The sequence below is a fragment of the Genypterus blacodes genome, unplaced genomic scaffold (assembly GCF_046128005.1).
Source record: "Genypterus blacodes isolate CSIRO-AG114 ecotype Tasmania unplaced genomic scaffold, CSIRO-AGI_Gbla_v1 ptg000029l_1, whole genome shotgun sequence".
Taxonomy (NCBI): Eukaryota; Metazoa; Chordata; class Actinopteri; order Ophidiiformes; family Ophidiidae; genus Genypterus; species Genypterus blacodes.
The window spans coordinates 4,587,293-4,606,238 of record NW_027466842.1 but is presented as its reverse complement, the minus strand read 5'-3'; the positions used below and the strand labels follow the sequence as shown (position 1 = coordinate 4,606,238).

The following is an 18,946-nucleotide window of genomic DNA, read 5'->3' as shown; positions in this document are numbered from 1 at the left end:
ACAGAAGTGTGACAGCCCAGGAGCTCGCACACCTTGCATGTGCAATGAGAGCTTGCAAGATGGTCAATCCTGCCAGTTTTGTAAGGAGGAGTCAGATATTTCATGAGGGTTTTTGATAACAGTTTGGTTACTTTCATGTCCACATTTGACAGCTCATCATTATTCTTTGGATTGGTCGATGAAAAACCACATGTTGACTGTGTGTGGCTGACTTAAGAGTCAGAGAGAATCCAAATGAAATTAAAATGAATGACAACAACTTGCTTGTTCCTCTGCTCTAATAAAAATGTCCCGTGGTGCTGCACCCAAAAGTTGCTTTGGTTATATGAAAGCACACAGCATGGAATTCTCTGTGACAATCATTAATGAAATGAGAAACAAGGTTTGCTCATGCACGCTAAAACACCCAGATCCCCACAATTCCAGTCCCAACTATTCTTTCCATTCAAGTCTTTTATGGACACCTGCAGGAAAGTAAAGACAGTTCATAACATCCTTCAAAAAGCACTGCTGTGTACCGAATTTGAATTTCATCAACTCGTATCCTAGAGGGTGTAACTAATTGAATGACCACGGACAGTGGGTCCAATCTCCCTAGCATATCCCATTAATAACACATATTTCCAGTATATCAACAGTGTACTGAAAACCTTGGGTTTGCTGCAGGGCTCCAAAAAAATCTGAATCTCTCTAAGAGTCCTCTCCTTTACTTGCACCCTAATACCTTTGACTAAGAGCTTGGCTGTTGACACCACACTGCCGACTTTGAATATGACAGTGCCAGAGTCATCTGTGGCCAGGTTCTTTAAAGTGAGTGTGTGGATGTGGCCCTGGTTCAGCCCCATCTCACTGAAGGGGTTGTTCTCCACCAAGGTGCCATCCAGCCACCACTGCACCTTGCCAGTTGCCTTTCCAGACAGCTGGCAGGAGAAGGTGGCCCATTCCCCAACAAAGACGTCGGTGGTCTTAAGACCAGTCACAATGAAGACTTCTTTCACTGTTGAGTGAAAAATACACAAGTATACACTCAAGAGTCTATTGTTACTCCTACAGCTTTTAATCTATAGGTGTATATTTTGATTCATGTCATCCTGGCCTAGGCCTGCTCAGGAACAAACCAATACATGTTTTTAGGAGTTATGTAACCGACCACAAAATATGTACTTCAAATCAGGCCAGAAAACAATCAGCAATAAACAAACCTGCCTGAGGTAAAACCAGACATACAAGTTTTGGAGTTGGCTACCTTGCACTGTCAACGATGATGTGGTGAGCTGGTCTCCGGCATCACATGTGTAGTAACCAGTGTCCTCAGGTTCCAGGTTCCTTATATCGAGCTCTTGAATGCACCCCTCCTGCCTCATCTCATATTTCTTACCAGCCTGGAGGATCACACCTCCTTTCCTCCACTCTACACGGACGCCTGCCTTAGACAGCTCACAGCTCAGGGTAACATCGTCACCCTCTATGGCTTCCTGATTCTTGAGTTCTTTCTGGAAATATGCAGGGGCACCTGGTGAGAATTTAAGATGGGAAAGTTTCGCGTCAGATGTTGAGGTGGCTAGTGGAAGACAGATGGTGTTGCTGCTCCAATCAATTCTCCATCCACATCCTTGATTCAGGTCAACAGAATTTTTCTTTTCTACGGATGGCATCTTTACCTTCCACAGTCACGGTGACATCACACTTTGCATCGACGGTTTCACAGGTGTATGTTCCAGAATCCTCGGGCACCACATTGTGGATGCGGAGCACTTGGAATGCCCCGTTCTTCCTCATATCATACTTGAGACCTGCTTTGATGGGCACATTGTTTCTGAGCCAGGTGACAGTGGCCTTGGGGTCAGAGATGGTGCAGGCCAGAGTGACAGTTTCACCTTCCACTGCGACAGTGCTGTGTGGTTCCTCGAGTATTAACACTGTGAATACCCCAAACTATAGGTTACATATAAATACATGGATGCATGCTGGACTTCTATAAGCTGTCATAAATAAGACAGAAGACAAAATAAAATCTGATATTTACACCAGAAAATAGAAACTAGGCACTTGAATTAATAGCTAAACTTCCTTAACATTCAGGAGTGTAAACTCTTTGTTGAGCAACACTGTGAGTTATATCTGCCTTATTTCATTTATTTTTTATAGCAAACACTATAAAATAAATGGCATGCCAATAATTTTCCATTCACCAAGACAAAGCTGTTTGGTGGCCATGCCATCTCCATTACCTTTAGGTTTTTCCTCCACTAGAAGACAAGCCACACTCTTCTCTTCTCCCACTACGAAGGCCACATCTCCTGCTTCATCTGTAGTGACCATCTTCAGGGCCAAACGGTGCACTCTACCCTGGCTGCTCATTTGATTCAGATCGTTATTTTGGAGGAGGTTGTCCCCAAGCCACCACTCCCCATTTGTAACGCCGGAGTGCGACAACTCAACCTCAAAGACGGCATCCTGGCCAGTGGTCACAGTTATATCGCACAATTCTCGGATGATGCGCACACGCTCTGAGGGTGAATAGGATATTGGGAGTTCAGTGAACAGCTCTCCCCCACTACCAGTTTTAATATTTGAATACACAATCAATGCTTCTACTCTTAACTGAGCAAAATCTAGTATCTGATAAGTGGAGGGGAAAACTTTAAATTAACTTCAGGAACAATGAAATAACACAATAGATGACATGAGGATGTACTCTATTACCTTCCACGCTCACGGTAGCAATACTTTGTTTATCCCCTGTATCGCAGGTGTACTCTCCACTATCCTCCACATTCAGTTTGTGCACCACCAGGATGTGATTGAAGCCTCGGTGCTCCACAGAGTACTTCTCCCCCTGGATGAGCAGAACTGAGCCCTTCCTCCAGGTCACCTTGCAATCGGGACTGGATGTCTCACATGAGAGCGTAGCCTTGTCTCCCTCTGTGGCCTCCAGGTTTTCCAGCTCCTTCTTGAATAGTATAGGTATCGCTGCCAGAAAGACCATTTTTTAAATTAGGATGAACAAGTGAACGAGTTGAGCTCAGTCACCACAAAATGGGTTCTACTCAAAAGATAACTTGGTACTCACAAGTCCAACAATTCAATACCAATCAAGAAGCATGAAACAGAAGACATAAAGTTCTGTAAGACTATATTCTTGACTCACCTTTTACAAAATGAAGACAATCACTGATTAATAAGAAGAGCACAAAATACTGCAATCAAATTAATCAAGTCACTTGTTCTTGGACAAATAACTGCACTTTGTTTTTTCCAGTTGAATATAATAAATAGCCTTTTGTTGTATGTAATGTAAAAATCTAAAGGGAACAATAGTCGAGCAGAGAGGTTTTACAATTTAAAATAATACAATACATTTATTAATTTATAATAGCATTTTTCACAAGTAAATTATAGTCCAGTTAAGTATTGCTAAAAAAACATCAGTGAACAATGAATTAATTCAGACAATGTGTGAAGTTTAAAAAATAAAAGTGGAGGAAACAATGCAACGATTTAAGTGCAGAAGATCCACAAGAACTATAAGAAATGAACACTGCAGTGACGTGGAAGAGAAACAGGAGGCAGTGTGCACATTCAAAGGGGGAGTGAACATGCGCATGGATGTGAAGTGCGGATAGAAAACTGGCAAAGTGAAAGCAATGGGTCAAAAGTGAAAATAAAACGGGAAGCGAATCACAAGCATCAAAGATTTGAGATGATTCTGGTGTTAAGAAGGACAAAAGGGAGATGTCCAAAAAGGAAGACGTTGACAACAGAAGAACTCCAAATGTTACTGGCGGAGCAAACGGTGAGTGTTAATTCCTCTCATTCAAGGGGGGTAAATGGGCTAAATGTCTCCCTTACCTCTGACTGTCAGACAAGCAGTGGACGTGTGATTACCCACTGAGAAAGTGACGGTGCCCGAGTCAGCCATAGTGACGCCTCTGAGCGTGAGGATGTGCAACTGACCCGCAGTCTGGACCAAGTTCATTTCGTTGCTCTGCAGCGGAACGCCCTGCAGCTTCCACTGGGCCAGGGGAGCTTCCTCATGAGAGACCACACACTCAAAGCGGACATCTTGGCTCTCGTACGCCACGCAGCTCTCCAAGAATTTCAGAATTTGAACCTCAACCTCTGTTTGACAAATAAATATCAGCAGCAGTTATATATTTGTTGGCTGAGTTGAGGATATAGCTTCCAAAGAGAAATCTAGAACCAGAGGCTATTATGCTGTTATTATGAATGCCAAGTGAAGAAAGATGAGAGATGTGATCAAGCATGACAGAAGAGTGTGTGAGGATAAGAACATCTCAAAAAAACAAGGAACAAGACGGTTGAAAGACGTATGAGATGTAATAATTTTAACATCAAATGGAGGCAAGAATATCAAGATGTCTGGAAGCAAAGATGACAGACAACTTCATGCTGCAGCTCTGGTGGCTTGTGGGAAAATGATGAGGTAAGAAAGTGAGAAGTAGGACACAGAGAGAGACAAGGCTCCAGAGGGTGCTTTACAAGAATAACAAAGTGGGTAGGGTGATGAATACAGAATTCCTACCCTGCACAGTGAGGACAGCTGATGTCCTCTGACTGCCTGTGTCACAGGAGTATTCTCCCGAGTCGGCTTGCTGTACTTTATAGACGACGAGCTCTACTAAGCTCCCTTCCTGTTTCAGGTGGTACTTGCTGCTAGATGCCAGCACCCTGTCACCGCGCCTCCACACCACGCCGGCTCCTGGCTTAGTGGTCTCGCAGCAAAGGCTCGCTGTCTCCCCTGCCTGTCTTTCAAGGTTCTGCAGCAGGGTCTTGAAAAAGACAGGCTGGGCTACAGGAGAGGAAGTAGAAGCATTTAGCTGGTGCGTCTTATTTAGCTTCATTGTTAACAGAAAACCATGAGGTGCAAGTGTGTGTACGAGTCAGATATATGCAAGTCCTAATTTGCAAGTCACCAATAAAACCCAAGTATTTATATGCATTTGAAAAACTTAGAATATACTCAAAATTAAGGTAATAAATTGAATCTGGCCTCGATAGCAAGATAGCAAGTCAATTAGCTCAAGAGTGTTAAGGCTGCATCTACTTAAGACATTAATTCATTGTAGTCACATTCCAAATTCTACTGTCTTGAGTCAAGTCATGTGATGGGAATCCCCCATCCACCTCTTGTGAGAAGTGCAGAGATTAGTTTACCCTTTACAACTACTTGAGCAGTGCTTTGACGATCACCGCTGTCACATGTGTAATTCCCAGAATCCTCCAGGTCTACATCGTGGATTACAAGCGTGGCGCGGTGTTCTGTCTGTCTAATTTCATACTTGGCACAAGGGCAAAGGCCAAGTTCTCCCTTTCGCCACTCCAAAGGAACCCCAGATTTAGAGAGCTCACAGTGCAGAGTTACACTGTCCCCCTCGTCAACCCTTTGGCTTTCCAGCTCTTTGGTGAAAATAACTGGGAGAGCTGATGATTAGAAAGGAAATAACCAATGGTTTTATAAGGTCAGAAGTGGCGAGAGAAATATAAGGTAAGGAAAGGTAAGGTAAATAACAAAAGCGGCAGAATGAAATGAAGAGGCAGTCTCCATCCTACCATTCACTACAAGAGAGGCTGAGCTTTCTGTGTCTTCGAAACAGCACAAATATCCTCCAGTGTCTCCAGGGTTCAAAGCAAAGATCTGTAGCTCATAACTGAATCCCGTCTGTGTCATCTGGTACTTTTCTCCACACTTCAAGACTTGTGCTCCTCTCTTCCACTCCACAGGGACTCCGGGTTTGGAAAGCTCACAGAGCAAAGTGACACTACTTCCCTCCTCAGCCTCCTGGCTCTTCAGGTCTCGAGTGAATGACACTGGGATGACTGGGGGATTGAATAAATTGGATAAATGTCCTCAGGGTTTCAGTTCAGACACCTCAAACAGACAAGAGTAGGGTCATTTAAACCACCAGGTTCACTGTCGCTGTTGCTTTGTTTCCTTTTTCACCCATTTCTCTGGTGCATTAGATATTCTTATTATCATTATTGTTTTTCCCCCAAAATGTTGTATTAACACATGCTCATCTGTCTGTATGGCTTGTAAAATATGTATTAAATTTCAACTTAGCATACCTATTCAAGAGGTCAAAAAAACAGCAGACAAAAACAAAAATGGAGTTGCACATTTCTAGCCCTCCTAGGCACCAGGCTGTGCCTCCATAAACACAGCTCCTATCTGAAATGCATTTCAGACCACTAGATCCACATTGTTCTACGGCCCCAAACCAGATGTCAGAGTAGCCGAAAGAACCCAAAAGCAGAATATCAGGAAGATCGGGTAAAAGGCTTGTATTGATTTTAAACACATAAAAAGAATGAGAAGGAGAAAGAGCTGAATATCTAGCTGAGGGAACATTCCGGCAGACACATTCAAGTCTGGAACAGTCCAAGCAGCACAAGTAAGAAAGAAAAGTAAGAATGAATACATGACACGCAGAATGCACACTATGCCAAACAAAACTGAGAGGAATACATATTAATGTCCACATCTGCTACAAAACATCTTCTCGTATCATATTGCGTTCTGACTTTGTGATGATCTCAGAAACAGCATGTTTTTGTTTTTCTCTTGTAGACGGAGAACAAAAGGCAATCACCAACAAATGAGCAATTTTCTACTCCTTAGTCAACCAGAACAAATGAGCCCAGCTGTTGACAAAATCCTCAAAACACACAGATATAATTTCACTACGGAATAATTTGGATGTTGAGCATATCCCTTGCTCGTGGGCAGATTTTGAACCAGCACATACCTTCAACTGCCTTTTTGGGTTCCGGCTTGACGGGCTCAATTTTGGAGGTTACTGCTGGAGCCGGTGACTTCTTAACTGCGATTTAAGTTCAGAAAATGCAGACGTATGGCAAATACAGTGCTGCAGGTTTAAAGCCAATTACAAAAACTGCACTGACAAACGGCTAAGAGCAACAGAGAAAAAACAAAAGCTGTATCACAGACAGCCACAAAGTCAAAGACAACAAATAACATGAACAGCTAATACCTGTGCTTGTGGATATAAGTGAATATGTGTGAATATGGCCATATCATTTTAAGTCTAGGCTACAAAACCCTTACCTACACTACAATTGTGTTTAAAAGTCTTCCAACAACTCAAACACACAAGCACAGGTTCTCCAGCCTCAAGCGTCGGGGTGTGACTTGTACCTCAGCAATGTCTTCAATGACAAAACTACAAAACTATAGTTGACAACTCGGTTCTATAGGCAGCAGCACCTGACAAAATCATACCAACACCATAAATCACCATTGTATTACATGTATTCTAGTGAAATTCTACAAACACGTGTGCGTAAAACGTAATGTGTATATTTAGAGTACAATGAAACATATCAACAGTACAAACAAGCTCCAGCCAACAATAAGGAACATCAGTGAAGGAAGGAGCAGGAGGTCAGACAAGGTGACAAAGTGACGGAAAAGGCCATTACAAGTAGGAACGACGGATCACATAAAGCTGGACGTCAAGCGAACAAAACACCACTTTCCCTCCACAGCAGTGAACAGCAAACATTCTGGCCTACCTTCTGGTGCCTCTATGATCGTCAGCCTTGTTGTGTCTCGTCTTGCAGCTACTACAGCAGAAGTCTTATCAACTACTGTAGAAGACAACGGTAACTTCATAAACCCACAAATGCTACAAGCTGAAAAGGAGACAACTGCCGACGAAGGAGTCAAGGTAAAGCACAACAGAGCTACAAGAAGCCTAGACAGGCTGAAATAAAATATAAAATAAAAAGTAACAATGATCTTGGTCTTTATGGTGTGGCCAGATGCTACAGTGTCTGACGAAAGCTAAGCACACACAGCTGCTGGTGTCTGCCATGACCTTCACCTCCCACTCTGAGCTCTGCTTTCTGAGTCTCTCTCCCTTGCTCCCGTGGCTGCTGTTTAGGACTTTATCCAGTAGATGGCAGTGTGACGACTACAGATTTGAAATAAAACATTGAGGCCACCATTTTAAAACTTCTGCCACAAACAATTAGTTTCCTAGTGGAACACAAAAGCCACATTTCCACAGCGGTGCATTTTGATTTTAACACCAAAGTGGAGGAACAATATAATTTAGTCTTTTCTGATTTCTGAAGTAACAAAATCCAACATGAGCGAATTTGTCACTCATTTGCCAAAACATGTCATGGCGTGACATTTTGAAGCACCGAATAGCTTGCAATAAAGTTTTTCTGACTATTCTTTTCTATTCATACTCAAATTGATGCAATCCAGAATCTCCATAATTGACTAATGGACGAAACAACGATCAAAGCTGCGACTCTTTCAACATTACCTTGTACTGTCTCAGTTATCTCCAACGTCTTGTGCTTTTCTTTAGCAACTATGAATGGAACTTCAGGCTTCTTGGCTGAAATAATGTACAAACAAATGACAAAGCCAGATGTATTTCAGAGAACAATGATCGTCAATCTCCTCAAAGCGCTGAAGTTCGTACGACTGCACAATGAAAAAAGTAGCAAACAACAACATCAACATGCAGACTGTGCAGTAGGCATACATATCTTTCTGATCCATTTTTAAATATACTGCAATACTGCAACACCAATGGAAAAAATCCCCTTGAAAAAGCATCATTTGAGTCAGGAGAGGCACAGAAAGCTGCAACATAAAACAAATCTCCTAAATGAGAATCAGATTGTGGCAAGAAGATATTTGAAGTACGCTACATGCTGCAAGACACAAGGCAATATACGGTAAACTACACACGCTGACGAAAAGGCCATTGCAAGTAGCAACGATGGATGACATAAAGCTGGTTGCAAGTGAACAAAGCACCACTTTTCCTCCAGAGCAGTGAACAGCGAACATCCTGGCCTACCTTCTGGTGCCTCTTTGATCTCCAGCTTTGTTGTGTCTTGTCTGGCAGCTACTCCAGCAGACGTCTTATCAACTACTGTAGAAGACAACGGTAACTTCATAAACCTAAGAGTGCTACAAGCTCACAAGGAGTGCCAACACTTATGCCATAAGTGTGCATAAGGTGCATAGGTGTGCAAAGTTGATAATCTTCTCACATTACCTTCGACTATCTCTTTTATCACCAGCATCTCATACTTTTCTTTAACAACTGCGGAAGGAGCTTCAGACTTCTTGGCTGAAATACAAATATGATATGGAAATATGTTGCATAAAGCCTAATGGCAGTAACCAGCATCATCAATTTTTCATGCACTGTCGACAAAACAATGCTCCTTGAACTTTGATGCAGCAGGTATCACTCTAAAACGGTAACAACATCAAATGTGCCAACAAGTAAGTGGCAAAAACAAAAACATTCCAAATCTATATTTCCAAAAAGTCAATCTGGATAACAAATGTTGCCACACACAAAAAGATACAGCTATACACTGGCAATAACAATATCACAGAGAGCAGTAACAACAGAAATCCTGGTAAAGAAGAAAGAAACAGTAGCAGGACAACGTCACTACACAGAGAGCACAAAGGCCATATTCAGCAAAATGCACAGAGCACATTAAGTTACAAGTCAAGCTGACAAAACACCACCTTCCCTCCATACCTTCAATAGTTTCTTTCATCTCCTGCCTGTAAGATTCAACTTTTGCAGTAGGAGAAGGAGCTGAAGGCTTCACAGCTGCAATGACACATGTTGAATTCTGCATTTTTTTTTTCATTTTACTGGTCTCATTTAAAACACAACAGAGCTACAGGCAAAACAATTCAAAAACCTTCTCTCGCACAGATAATCACCAAAATCCAACATACAGCAGAAATACACAGTGCTGCCTTAAATTGTGCCCATAAACATGCTGGATCTTGTGGCATTACCTCCTATTGTCTCTTTTGTCTCCTGTCTCTCATACTTGTATATAGCAGCTACGGATGGAGCTTCAGTCTTCTTGGCTGAAATACAAACACGATATGGGCAAATGTTGCATTACAGGCCAGTTTAATAGCAGACTGGACATGCCGACACGGCGACACAGAGGCCTTGAGCAGTCAGATAGTCAGACCACATAGATCAAGAAGCAAAGCCAGCGAAACACCATCTTCACCAAATACCTTCTGTTGTTTCTGTCATTTCCTGTCGCATATATTCCACTTGTGCAGCTGGCAGAGGGGCTGAGGGCTTTGTGGCTGTGATGAAACATTTTCAATTCAAAGTCTTATAGCGTGTAGTCTTATCACCCACTTCCTCATGCAAACCAAGCACATTGCCAAGTTGGAAAGAAGCCTGACAAGCAGATCCCAAATCAAAACTTCAAGTCTCAGGACCATACAATTTAATACAATGATAACTATGATTAAAAAAAACAGATCTAGCCTTTTTGTATCGAGTTTTAAAAGATGGATGATTAGATTGAGAGGCTCAATTACAACCAATATCAAGTCGATAAGAGTAAACCACAATTTATTGGGCCATTCATTACCTTGTCCTCCCACTTGCAGTTCGCGTTTCTGGGTTTCTTGTTCCCATGGCTGCTGTCCAGTGGTTGGTAGTGTCAACACTATGAAATTGAACATAACAATGGAGCCTATTTCGTTGGAATGATTAAGGACAGTACTAAGAAGTCTAATAACCAACAAATCCTGAAGCCAACAAGTTAAAGAGCCACATGTAGGAGTCGATAAAGGTTAAGCCAATACTGAGCATTAGGACAAGAATAAATTAGCCTTGAAACTCCTGGAGCAACAACACACAACAAAAGCCAATGATCGAGAAACTTTTGGTCAAAGCCTGACAGAAGCACGGAAGAGATTGATTTGTTTTTCACAGTTTGCTTTTCTTTTCACAAAGCAATGCACAACAGAAGCACATTCATTTTTCACTCCTTTGCTTGTCTTTACCAACTATGGATGAAGCTTCAGAAGTCCTGGCTGAAATACACATATGACATGACCAGACTAACTGAGTACTAGCACAATCATATTTTCAGTCATGTCTCAAGTTTACCAGCACACTTGTTTAACTTGATTTGGACAACAGCTATAATTCGACACCATCAACATGCTCGCAGCAACTACTCATACAAATACTAGGTTTTTAAAATAAGCAAGTCAAGTCAGCGCTACAAACACTCTATTTGACAACTTCATTATCCGTCAGAAGCTTCATTTTACACAGCAGAGGCAGAGAAAGCTGCAACAGTAAAAACCAAACCTGGCAAGCCAGAAAGACAATTATGCAGGATAGTATATTTTGCAAACTGCATCTGCGGGCTGATTTAAGGATACACCGGACATGGCAACACAAAAGCCATAATCATAAGAAGTAATGAGCACATAAAACTGCAAGTTAAGTGAGCAAAGCGCTACCTCCCCTCCATACCTTCCACTGTTTCTTTGACCTCTTGTCTCTTAACTTCAAGATCTGCAGCTGAAGGAAGAGTTGAGGTTTTAGAAACATTTATAACTCATCACCTTTATAATATCCACTAAAGATGATAACAAACCACAGCTTGCCAAGTCTCTTATTACCTTGACCTCTCACTTGGAGCTCTAGTTTCTGGGTGTCTTGCTCTGGCACCTGCTGTTTCGGGGTCTGTCCAGTAGATCGCATTGTCACTGCTTTTTAATTGAACATAGGATTGGAGCCTTGATTGCTGGTTTCTGACAGTTCTAACAGTGATTAGCAAATACCAAAAATCTGGCACAGCACATGAGCTTAAGAAGCCACAATTCGGTTTCCATTTTGAAAAGCAATGCGCTGCAGAAGCTAATTCATTTGCAAAGCTGTTCTTCTCACATTACCTTCGACTGTCTCATTTATCACCAGCATCTCATACTTTTCTTTAACAACTGCGGAAGGAGCTTCAGGCTTCTTGGCTGAAATACAAATATGATGCAGAAATTGCATAAAGCCTAATGGCAGTAACCAGCATCATCAATTTTTCATGCATTATCGACAAAACAATGCTCCTTTGAACTTTGATGCAGCAGGTATCATTCTCAAACAATAACAACATTGAAAGTGCCAACAGTGCAAATGGCTAAACAAACACATTTCAAATCTATATTTCAAAAAAGTCAATGTAGGTTACAAATGCTAAATCAGATTGCGGCAAGAAGATATACGCTACAAGCTGCAAGACACAAGACAATTAAGGGTAAACTGCACACCGTGACGGAAAGGCCATTACAAGTAGCAACGATGGATCACATAAAGCTGGAAGTCAAGTGCACAAAACACCCCTTTTTCTCCAGAGCAGCGAACATCCTAGCCTACCTTCTGGTGCCTCTTTGATCTCCAGCTTCGTTGTGTCTTGTCTTGCAGCTACTCCAGCAGAAGTCTTATCAACTACTGTAATAGACAACGGTAACTTCTTAAACCTAAGAGTGCTACAAGCTCAAAAGGAGTGCCAACCAAGGAGCCAAGGTAAAGCACACACACAACCACAAATCACCCAGAACACACACTCAACTGACACTTAACTGGTCTCATTTCAAACAAATACCAAAAATCTTGAATGGTGCATGAGCTTAAGAAGCCACAATTTGGTTTCCATTTTGCAAAGCAATGCTCTGTGTGCAAAGCTGATAATCTTCTCAAATTACCTTCTACTGTCTCTTTTATCACCAGCATCTCGTACTTTTCTTTAACAACTGTGGAAGGAGCTTCAGGCTTCTTGGCTGAAATACAAATATGATACGGAAATATGTTGCATAAAGCCTAATAGCAGTAACCAGCATCATCAATTTTTTGTGCATTATCAACAAAACAATGCTCCTTTGAACTTTGATGGAGCAGGTATCATTCTCAAACAATAACAAATGTGCCAACGAGTATGTAGCAGACCAAAGCATTCCAAATCTATATTTCCAAAAAGTCAATCTGGGTTACAAATGTTGCCACAGACAAAAAGATACACCTTTACACTGGCATTAACAATATCACAGAGAGCAGTAACAACAGATATTCTGGTAAAGAAGAAAGAAACCGTAGCAGGACAACGTCACTACACAGAGAGCACAAAGGCCATATTCAGCAAAATGCACAGAGCACATTAAGTTACAAGACAAGCTGACAAAACACCACCTTCCCTCCATACCTTCAATAGTTTCTTTCATCTCCTGCCTGTACGATTCAACTTTTACAGCTGGAGAAGGAGCTGAAGGCTTCACAGCTGCAATGACACATGTTGAATTCTGCATTTTTTTTTCACATATCCACATGTCCATATTCCCACAAAAATGAAAAATGTTGTGGCTCAAAGTTGCAAATCAGAGCAATTTTATGAATCTGCAGCATCATAAAATGCAGCTAGCGACTAAAACACACTGACATTATAAGTCACAAAGAAGGAGCAACAACAACTCTGCTATACTGACAAACCCATGAAGAAGACAAAAAGGGATAAAAGATCCTTCTTGGAAGTCCAATTCATGAGTCACTGCAAAAAACGTGCTGATAATAAGAAAACACAAACACTACTGCATGACACTACATACTACGGACCAAGTAATCAGCGAAAAGGAGGGAAAAGTTACAAAAAGATGACATTTTCTGCAATAGCAAACAGAAACAACAATATTAGTGATTCAGTGAAGGCAACATAATGAACTGAAAACTGCGAAATAATGTATAATACACATTCCTCCCTTTATAGAACAACACTTTATAGTAAAACTGTGAAGATTAATTAGTCATTTATTTGTTAGACCACCAACTTTAACACTTAATAAAAAGAAAATACAGAAGCTTACCCTTAATGTTGATGCTGGCCGTGGTCTGCTGGTCTGCACACACACAGCTGTACTCTCCACTGTCTTCTGGCACCACTTTGCTGATCAGGAGTTCGTTCACAGAGGCTTCCTGCTTCATCTGGTACTTGTCCCCAGACTTCAGCACCTGTGAGTCTTTCTTCCACTGCACAGGGACTCCAGGTTTAGAGAGCTCACACTGTAGGATCACACTAGCTCCTTCGTCTGCCTCCTGGCTTTGCAACTTCTGCTTGAAGGTCACTGGTTGGGCTGAGGAGTCAATGGTTGGTTAGAAAATGGTGTCATACCATTAAACACATGACAAAATGAGCATTAAACAAAATCTCTGTCAACTAAACTGGCAAATCCAGTACTTCGGTACACTTCCATCAGAGGCAATACAAAAGGTAAACACAGATCACAAAGCAAATCAGAAACACAGAGAAAAAAAGGAAGGCCAACAACATATTCCAGATGTGATTGCAATGCAGATGTTTCCACTCCAAACACAACATGTCTAAAACAACATACATATTAAAACATGGAAATACGTGAAATCTGAAAAGCACTTCCATGGATCAACTCTGAAAATCCTCTTCATACCCTTAATGTTGATGCTGGCTGTGGTCTTCTGGTCTGCACACACACAGCTGTACTCTCCACTGTCTTCTGGCACCACTTTGCTGATCAGGAGTTCGTTCACAGAGGCTTTCTGCTTCATCTGGTACTTGTCTCCAGACTTCAGCACCTGTGTGCCTTTCTTCCACTCCACAGGGACTCCAGGTTTAGAGAGCTCACAGTGCAGAGTCACGCTGGCTCCTTCTTCGGCCTCCTGTCTTTGCAACTTCTGCTTGAAGGTCACTGGTTGGGCTGAAGGGTCATTAGTTGGTTATCAAGCAGTGGAAGAAACATGACATGAAATAATGCAATTCCACTCCACTAACAATCTGATACTAAATACAGTAGTTGGTGCAACCAAGAGAACAGCGAACAAACCAGAAACTGACAAATACCAAAGCCAGGCAGACAAAGCAGATATTCCAGAAGTAATTGACGTGCAAAACAAACTTGTCAATATGACAAATATGAACATATTATAATCCAGCAGTGTACAACATTTGAAAAGCCGTTCCACAGAACATCTCTGAAAATCCTCTTCATACCCTTAATGTTGATGCTGGCTGTGGTCTTCTGGTCTGCACACACACAGCTGTACTCTCCACTGTCTTCTGGCACCACTTTGCTGATCAGGAGTTTGTTCACAGCGGCTTCCTGCTTCATCTGGTACTTTTCCCCAGACTTCAGCACCTGTGAGTCTTTCTTCCACTCCACAGGGACTCCAGGTTTAGAGAGCTCACAGTGCAGAGTCATGTTGGCTCCCTCTTCGGCCTCCTTGCTTTGCAACTTCTGCTTGAAGGTCACTGGTTGGGCTGAGGAGTCAATGGTTGGTTAGAAAATTGGTGCCATACCATTAAAAACATGATAAAATGAGAATTAAACTAAATCCCTGTGAACTACACTGGCAAATCCAGTACTTTGCTACACTTCCATCGGAGGCAATACAAAAGATAAACACAGATCACAAAGCAAATCAGAAACACAGAGAAAAAAAGGAAGGCCAACAACATATTCCAGATGTGATTGCAATGCAGATGTTTCCACTCCAAACACAACATGTCTAAAACAAGGTACATATCTAAATATGGAAATACGCGAAATCTGAAAAGCACTTCCACAGAACAACTCTGAAAATCCTCTTCATACCCTTAATGTTGATGCTGGCTGTGGTCTTCTGGTCTGCACACACACAGCTGTACTCTCCACTGTCTTCTGGCACCACCTTGCTGATCAGGAGTTTGTTCACAGAGGCTTCCTGCTTTATTTGATACTTTTCTCCAGACTTCAGCACCTGTGCGCCTTTCTTCCACTCCACAGATACTCCAGGTTTTGAAAGTTCACAGTGGAGAGTCACGCTGGTTCCCTCCTCGGCCTCCTGGCTCTGCAGCTTGAGCTTGAAGGTCACTGGTTGGGCTGAGGGATCATTAGTTGATTAGCCGACAGTGAAAAACCTTTTACGACCCCACAACCTGATTCTATGAAGCCGCCATACGGATGTTCCAGTTATGTTGTCAAGGTGGAGCCAAAACATGTTCCCCAGCTCTGTATTCATTTAATATCCTACTGGTTATTTTGGGAAATTGTCAAAGGCGTTTTCTGTTCCACAGCACTGCAGTATGAATATTGTATGTTGTACAAAAATCATAATAATTAGATCTTGCCAATCAGAGTAAACTGTGGGTTGTCATTCTTCCTCAGTCGAATGTAGCCTTCCACTCAAATGTGTGTTAGCATTGCAATCTACACTTATAGTAATTGTAATAATAACAGAATTGAGCTGGGGAACTTAATTGGGAAGGCGAGTGGCACAATTACACAACAATGGCAAATGAAACAGAAGCACACACAGTTCAAATCTACTAACAATTCAGGATTATGTCACACAATCGCACCAGTTTGTATAAACCAAACCAAACACTGACAAATATTGCAGGAATAACTCTGAAAATCCTCTTCATACCCTTAATGTTGATGCTGGCTGTGGTCTTCTGGTCTGCACACACACAGCTGTACTCTCCACTGTCTTCTGGCACCACTTTGCTGATCAGGAGTTCGTTCACAGAGGCTTCCTGCTTCATCTGGTACTTGTCCCCAGACTTCAGCATCTGTGTGCCTTTCTTCCACTCAACAGGGACTCCAGGTTTAGAGAGCTCACAGTGCAGAGTCACGCTGGCTCCCTCTTCGGCCTCCTGTCTTTGCAACTTCTGCTTGAAGGTCACTGGTTGGGCTGAAGGGTCATTAGTTGGTTATCAAGCAGTGGAAGAAACATGACAAATAATGCAATTCCACTCCACTAACAATCTGATACTAAATACAGTAGTTGGTACAACCAAGAGAACACCAAACAAACCAGAAACTGACAAATACCAAAGCCAGACAGACAAAGCAGATACTCCAGAAGTAATTGACGTGCAAAACAAACTTGTCAATATGACGAATATGAACATATTATAATCCAGCAGTGTACAACATTTGAAAAGCCGTTCCACAGAACAACTCTGAAAATCCTCTTCATACCCTTAATGTTGATGCTGGCTGTGGTCTTCTGGTCTGCACACACACAGCTGTACTCTCCACTGTCTTCTGGCACCACTTTGCTGATCAGGAGTTTGTTCACAGCGGCTTCCTGCTTCATCTGGTACTTTTCCCCAGACTTCAGCACCTGTGAGTCTTTCTTCCACTCCACAGGGACTCCAGGTTTAGAGAGCTCACAGTGCAGAGTCATGTTGGCTCCCTCTTCGGCCTCCTGGCTTTGCAACTTCTGCTTGAAGGTCACTGGTTGGGCTGAGGGATCAGTTGGTTTGGGTAAAATTGATGGCCACCAAACAGCAAATTAGTCACAGAAATGGAAGCGTAAGGAAAGAAAACAAAAATAGCAACACAATTGTACTCTATCATGCAAACCCAGTACATTTTGACACATTGAAATGTAACTGGTGAAGAAATACAGACGTGCTGTACTACAGACGTCATAGGTATAAATGCTGTACATACATAATAGCTCCAAAACAAATAAATTAAAGACAACAAATGCATGCATGGGAGAGCCTGTTCACCCTTAATGTTGATACTGGCTGTGGTCTTCTGGTCTTCACACACACAGCTGTACTCTCCACTGTCTTCTGGCACCACTTTGCTGATCAGGAGTTCGTTCACAGAGGCTTTCTGCTTCATTTGATACTTTTCTCCAGACTTCAGCATCTGTGTGCCTTTCTTCCACTCAACAGGGACTCCAGGTTTAGAGAGCTCACAGTGCAGAGTCACGCTGGCTCCCTCTTCGGCCTCCTGGCTTTGCAACTTTTGCTTGAAGGTCACTGGTTGGGCTGAGGGGTCATTAGTTGGTTATCAAGCAGTGGAAGAAACATGACAAATAATGCAATTCCACTCCACTAACAATCTGATACTAAATACAGTAGTTGGTACAACAAAGAGAACAGCAAACATACCAGAAACTGAAAAATACCAAAGCCAGGCAGACAAAGCAGATATTCCAGAAGTAATTGACGTGCAAAACAAACTTGTCAATATGTTGAATATGAACATATTATAATCCAGCAGTGTACAACATTTGAAAAGCCGTTCCACAGAACAACTCTGAAAATCCTCTTCATACCCTTAATGTTGATGCTGGCTGTGGTCTTCTGGTCTGCACACACACAGCTGTACTCTCCACTGTCTTCTGGCACCACTTTGCTGATCAGGAGTTTGTTCACAGCGGCTTCCTGCTTCATCTGGTACTTTTCCCCAGACTTCAGCACCTGTGAGTCTTTCTTCCACTCCACAGGGACTCCAGGTTTAGAGAGCTCACACTGCAGAGTCATGTTGGTTCCCTCCTCAGCCTCCTGGCTCTGCAACTTCTGTTTGAAGGTCACTGGTAAAGCTGTGCAACCAATTTGTCATTACTTCCCAGCGTGAGGTAGAATTAAATTTGGTTTCAGGAAACACCACAATAAAAGTAAAAACAACAATGCATACCATTGACTTTCACAGTTGCAGATGTCTTCTCGTCTCCACACACGCAGGAATACTCGCCACTGTCTTCGATCTTCAATTTCTTAATTTGAAGTTCAAAAGATGTCTGTGCCTGCTTCATGTCATACTTCTCTCCAGCTTTGAGGATTTCAGAGCCTTTCCTCCACTGCACGTCAGCCGCAGGCTTTGATAACTCACAGCAAAGTGTAACAGTGTCTCCTTCCTTTCTATCCTGGTTCTTGAGCTTCTCTTTAAATTTGGCCGGTAGGGCTAAAAGTAGATAAATAATGACTTGTATATACATTACATTAAAGATGGTCATTTATATGGGCTGTGATGGAGGAATGCAATGATTAGAGGCGTAATGGGTGATTTCACATACTCCATTCTTTCAACATTAAATTCTGGAAACAAATATTCCCACAGATGGTTTAGTCAAACAAGATGGTCAAAAACAAGGTTTAGGGACAGTGTGACAGTGGATTTTTTGCAAATTTGAGACAAGACGCCTCTCAGTAGAAAGCTACCACATTGAAATCCTCCCTGAAATGAAGGATGCACACATTTAATTCAAATAGAATGAATCGTCCATGAACGAATCAAAACTAGACACTACAGACTATCTAGAAACAATGCCACTGTAGG

At 42.1% G+C, this 18,946-nt stretch overlaps 1 protein-coding gene across 7 annotated transcripts in view; it reads right to left on the bottom strand.

Annotated features, from left to right (window-relative positions):
* The window catches only part of obscnb (obscurin, cytoskeletal calmodulin and titin-interacting RhoGEF b), a 54,796-nt gene that overhangs the window by 16,575 nt on the left and 19,275 nt on the right, over positions 1–18,946 (bottom strand). For 3 of the 7 annotated variants that reach the window (XM_076144824.1, XM_076144831.1, XM_076144826.1), the window contains 17 exons: positions 18,305–18,571; positions 17,943–18,209; positions 17,386–17,652; positions 16,847–17,113; positions 16,290–16,556; positions 15,476–15,742; positions 14,875–15,141; positions 14,315–14,581; positions 13,715–13,981; positions 5,575–5,841; positions 5,179–5,445; positions 4,547–4,813; positions 3,853–4,122; positions 2,707–2,973; positions 2,232–2,510; positions 1,662–1,919; positions 1,247–1,513 (listed from right to left, as the gene is read on the bottom strand). In XM_076144824.1, coding sequence (XP_076000939.1) covers positions 1,247–1,513; positions 1,662–1,919; positions 2,232–2,510; positions 2,707–2,973; positions 3,853–4,122; positions 4,547–4,813; positions 5,179–5,445; positions 5,575–5,841; positions 13,715–13,981; positions 14,315–14,581; positions 14,875–15,141; positions 15,476–15,742; positions 16,290–16,556; positions 16,847–17,113; positions 17,386–17,652; positions 17,943–18,209; positions 18,305–18,571 — 4,545 coding nt within the window. The remainder of the gene's footprint in view (positions 1–1,246; positions 1,514–1,661; positions 1,920–2,231; positions 2,511–2,706; positions 2,974–3,852; positions 4,123–4,546; positions 4,814–5,178; positions 5,446–5,574; positions 5,842–13,714; positions 13,982–14,314; positions 14,582–14,874; positions 15,142–15,475; positions 15,743–16,289; positions 16,557–16,846; positions 17,114–17,385; positions 17,653–17,942; positions 18,210–18,304; positions 18,572–18,946) is intronic. The other 4 variants (XM_076144825.1, XM_076144827.1, XM_076144829.1 and 1 more) reach the window with 4 other exon arrangements.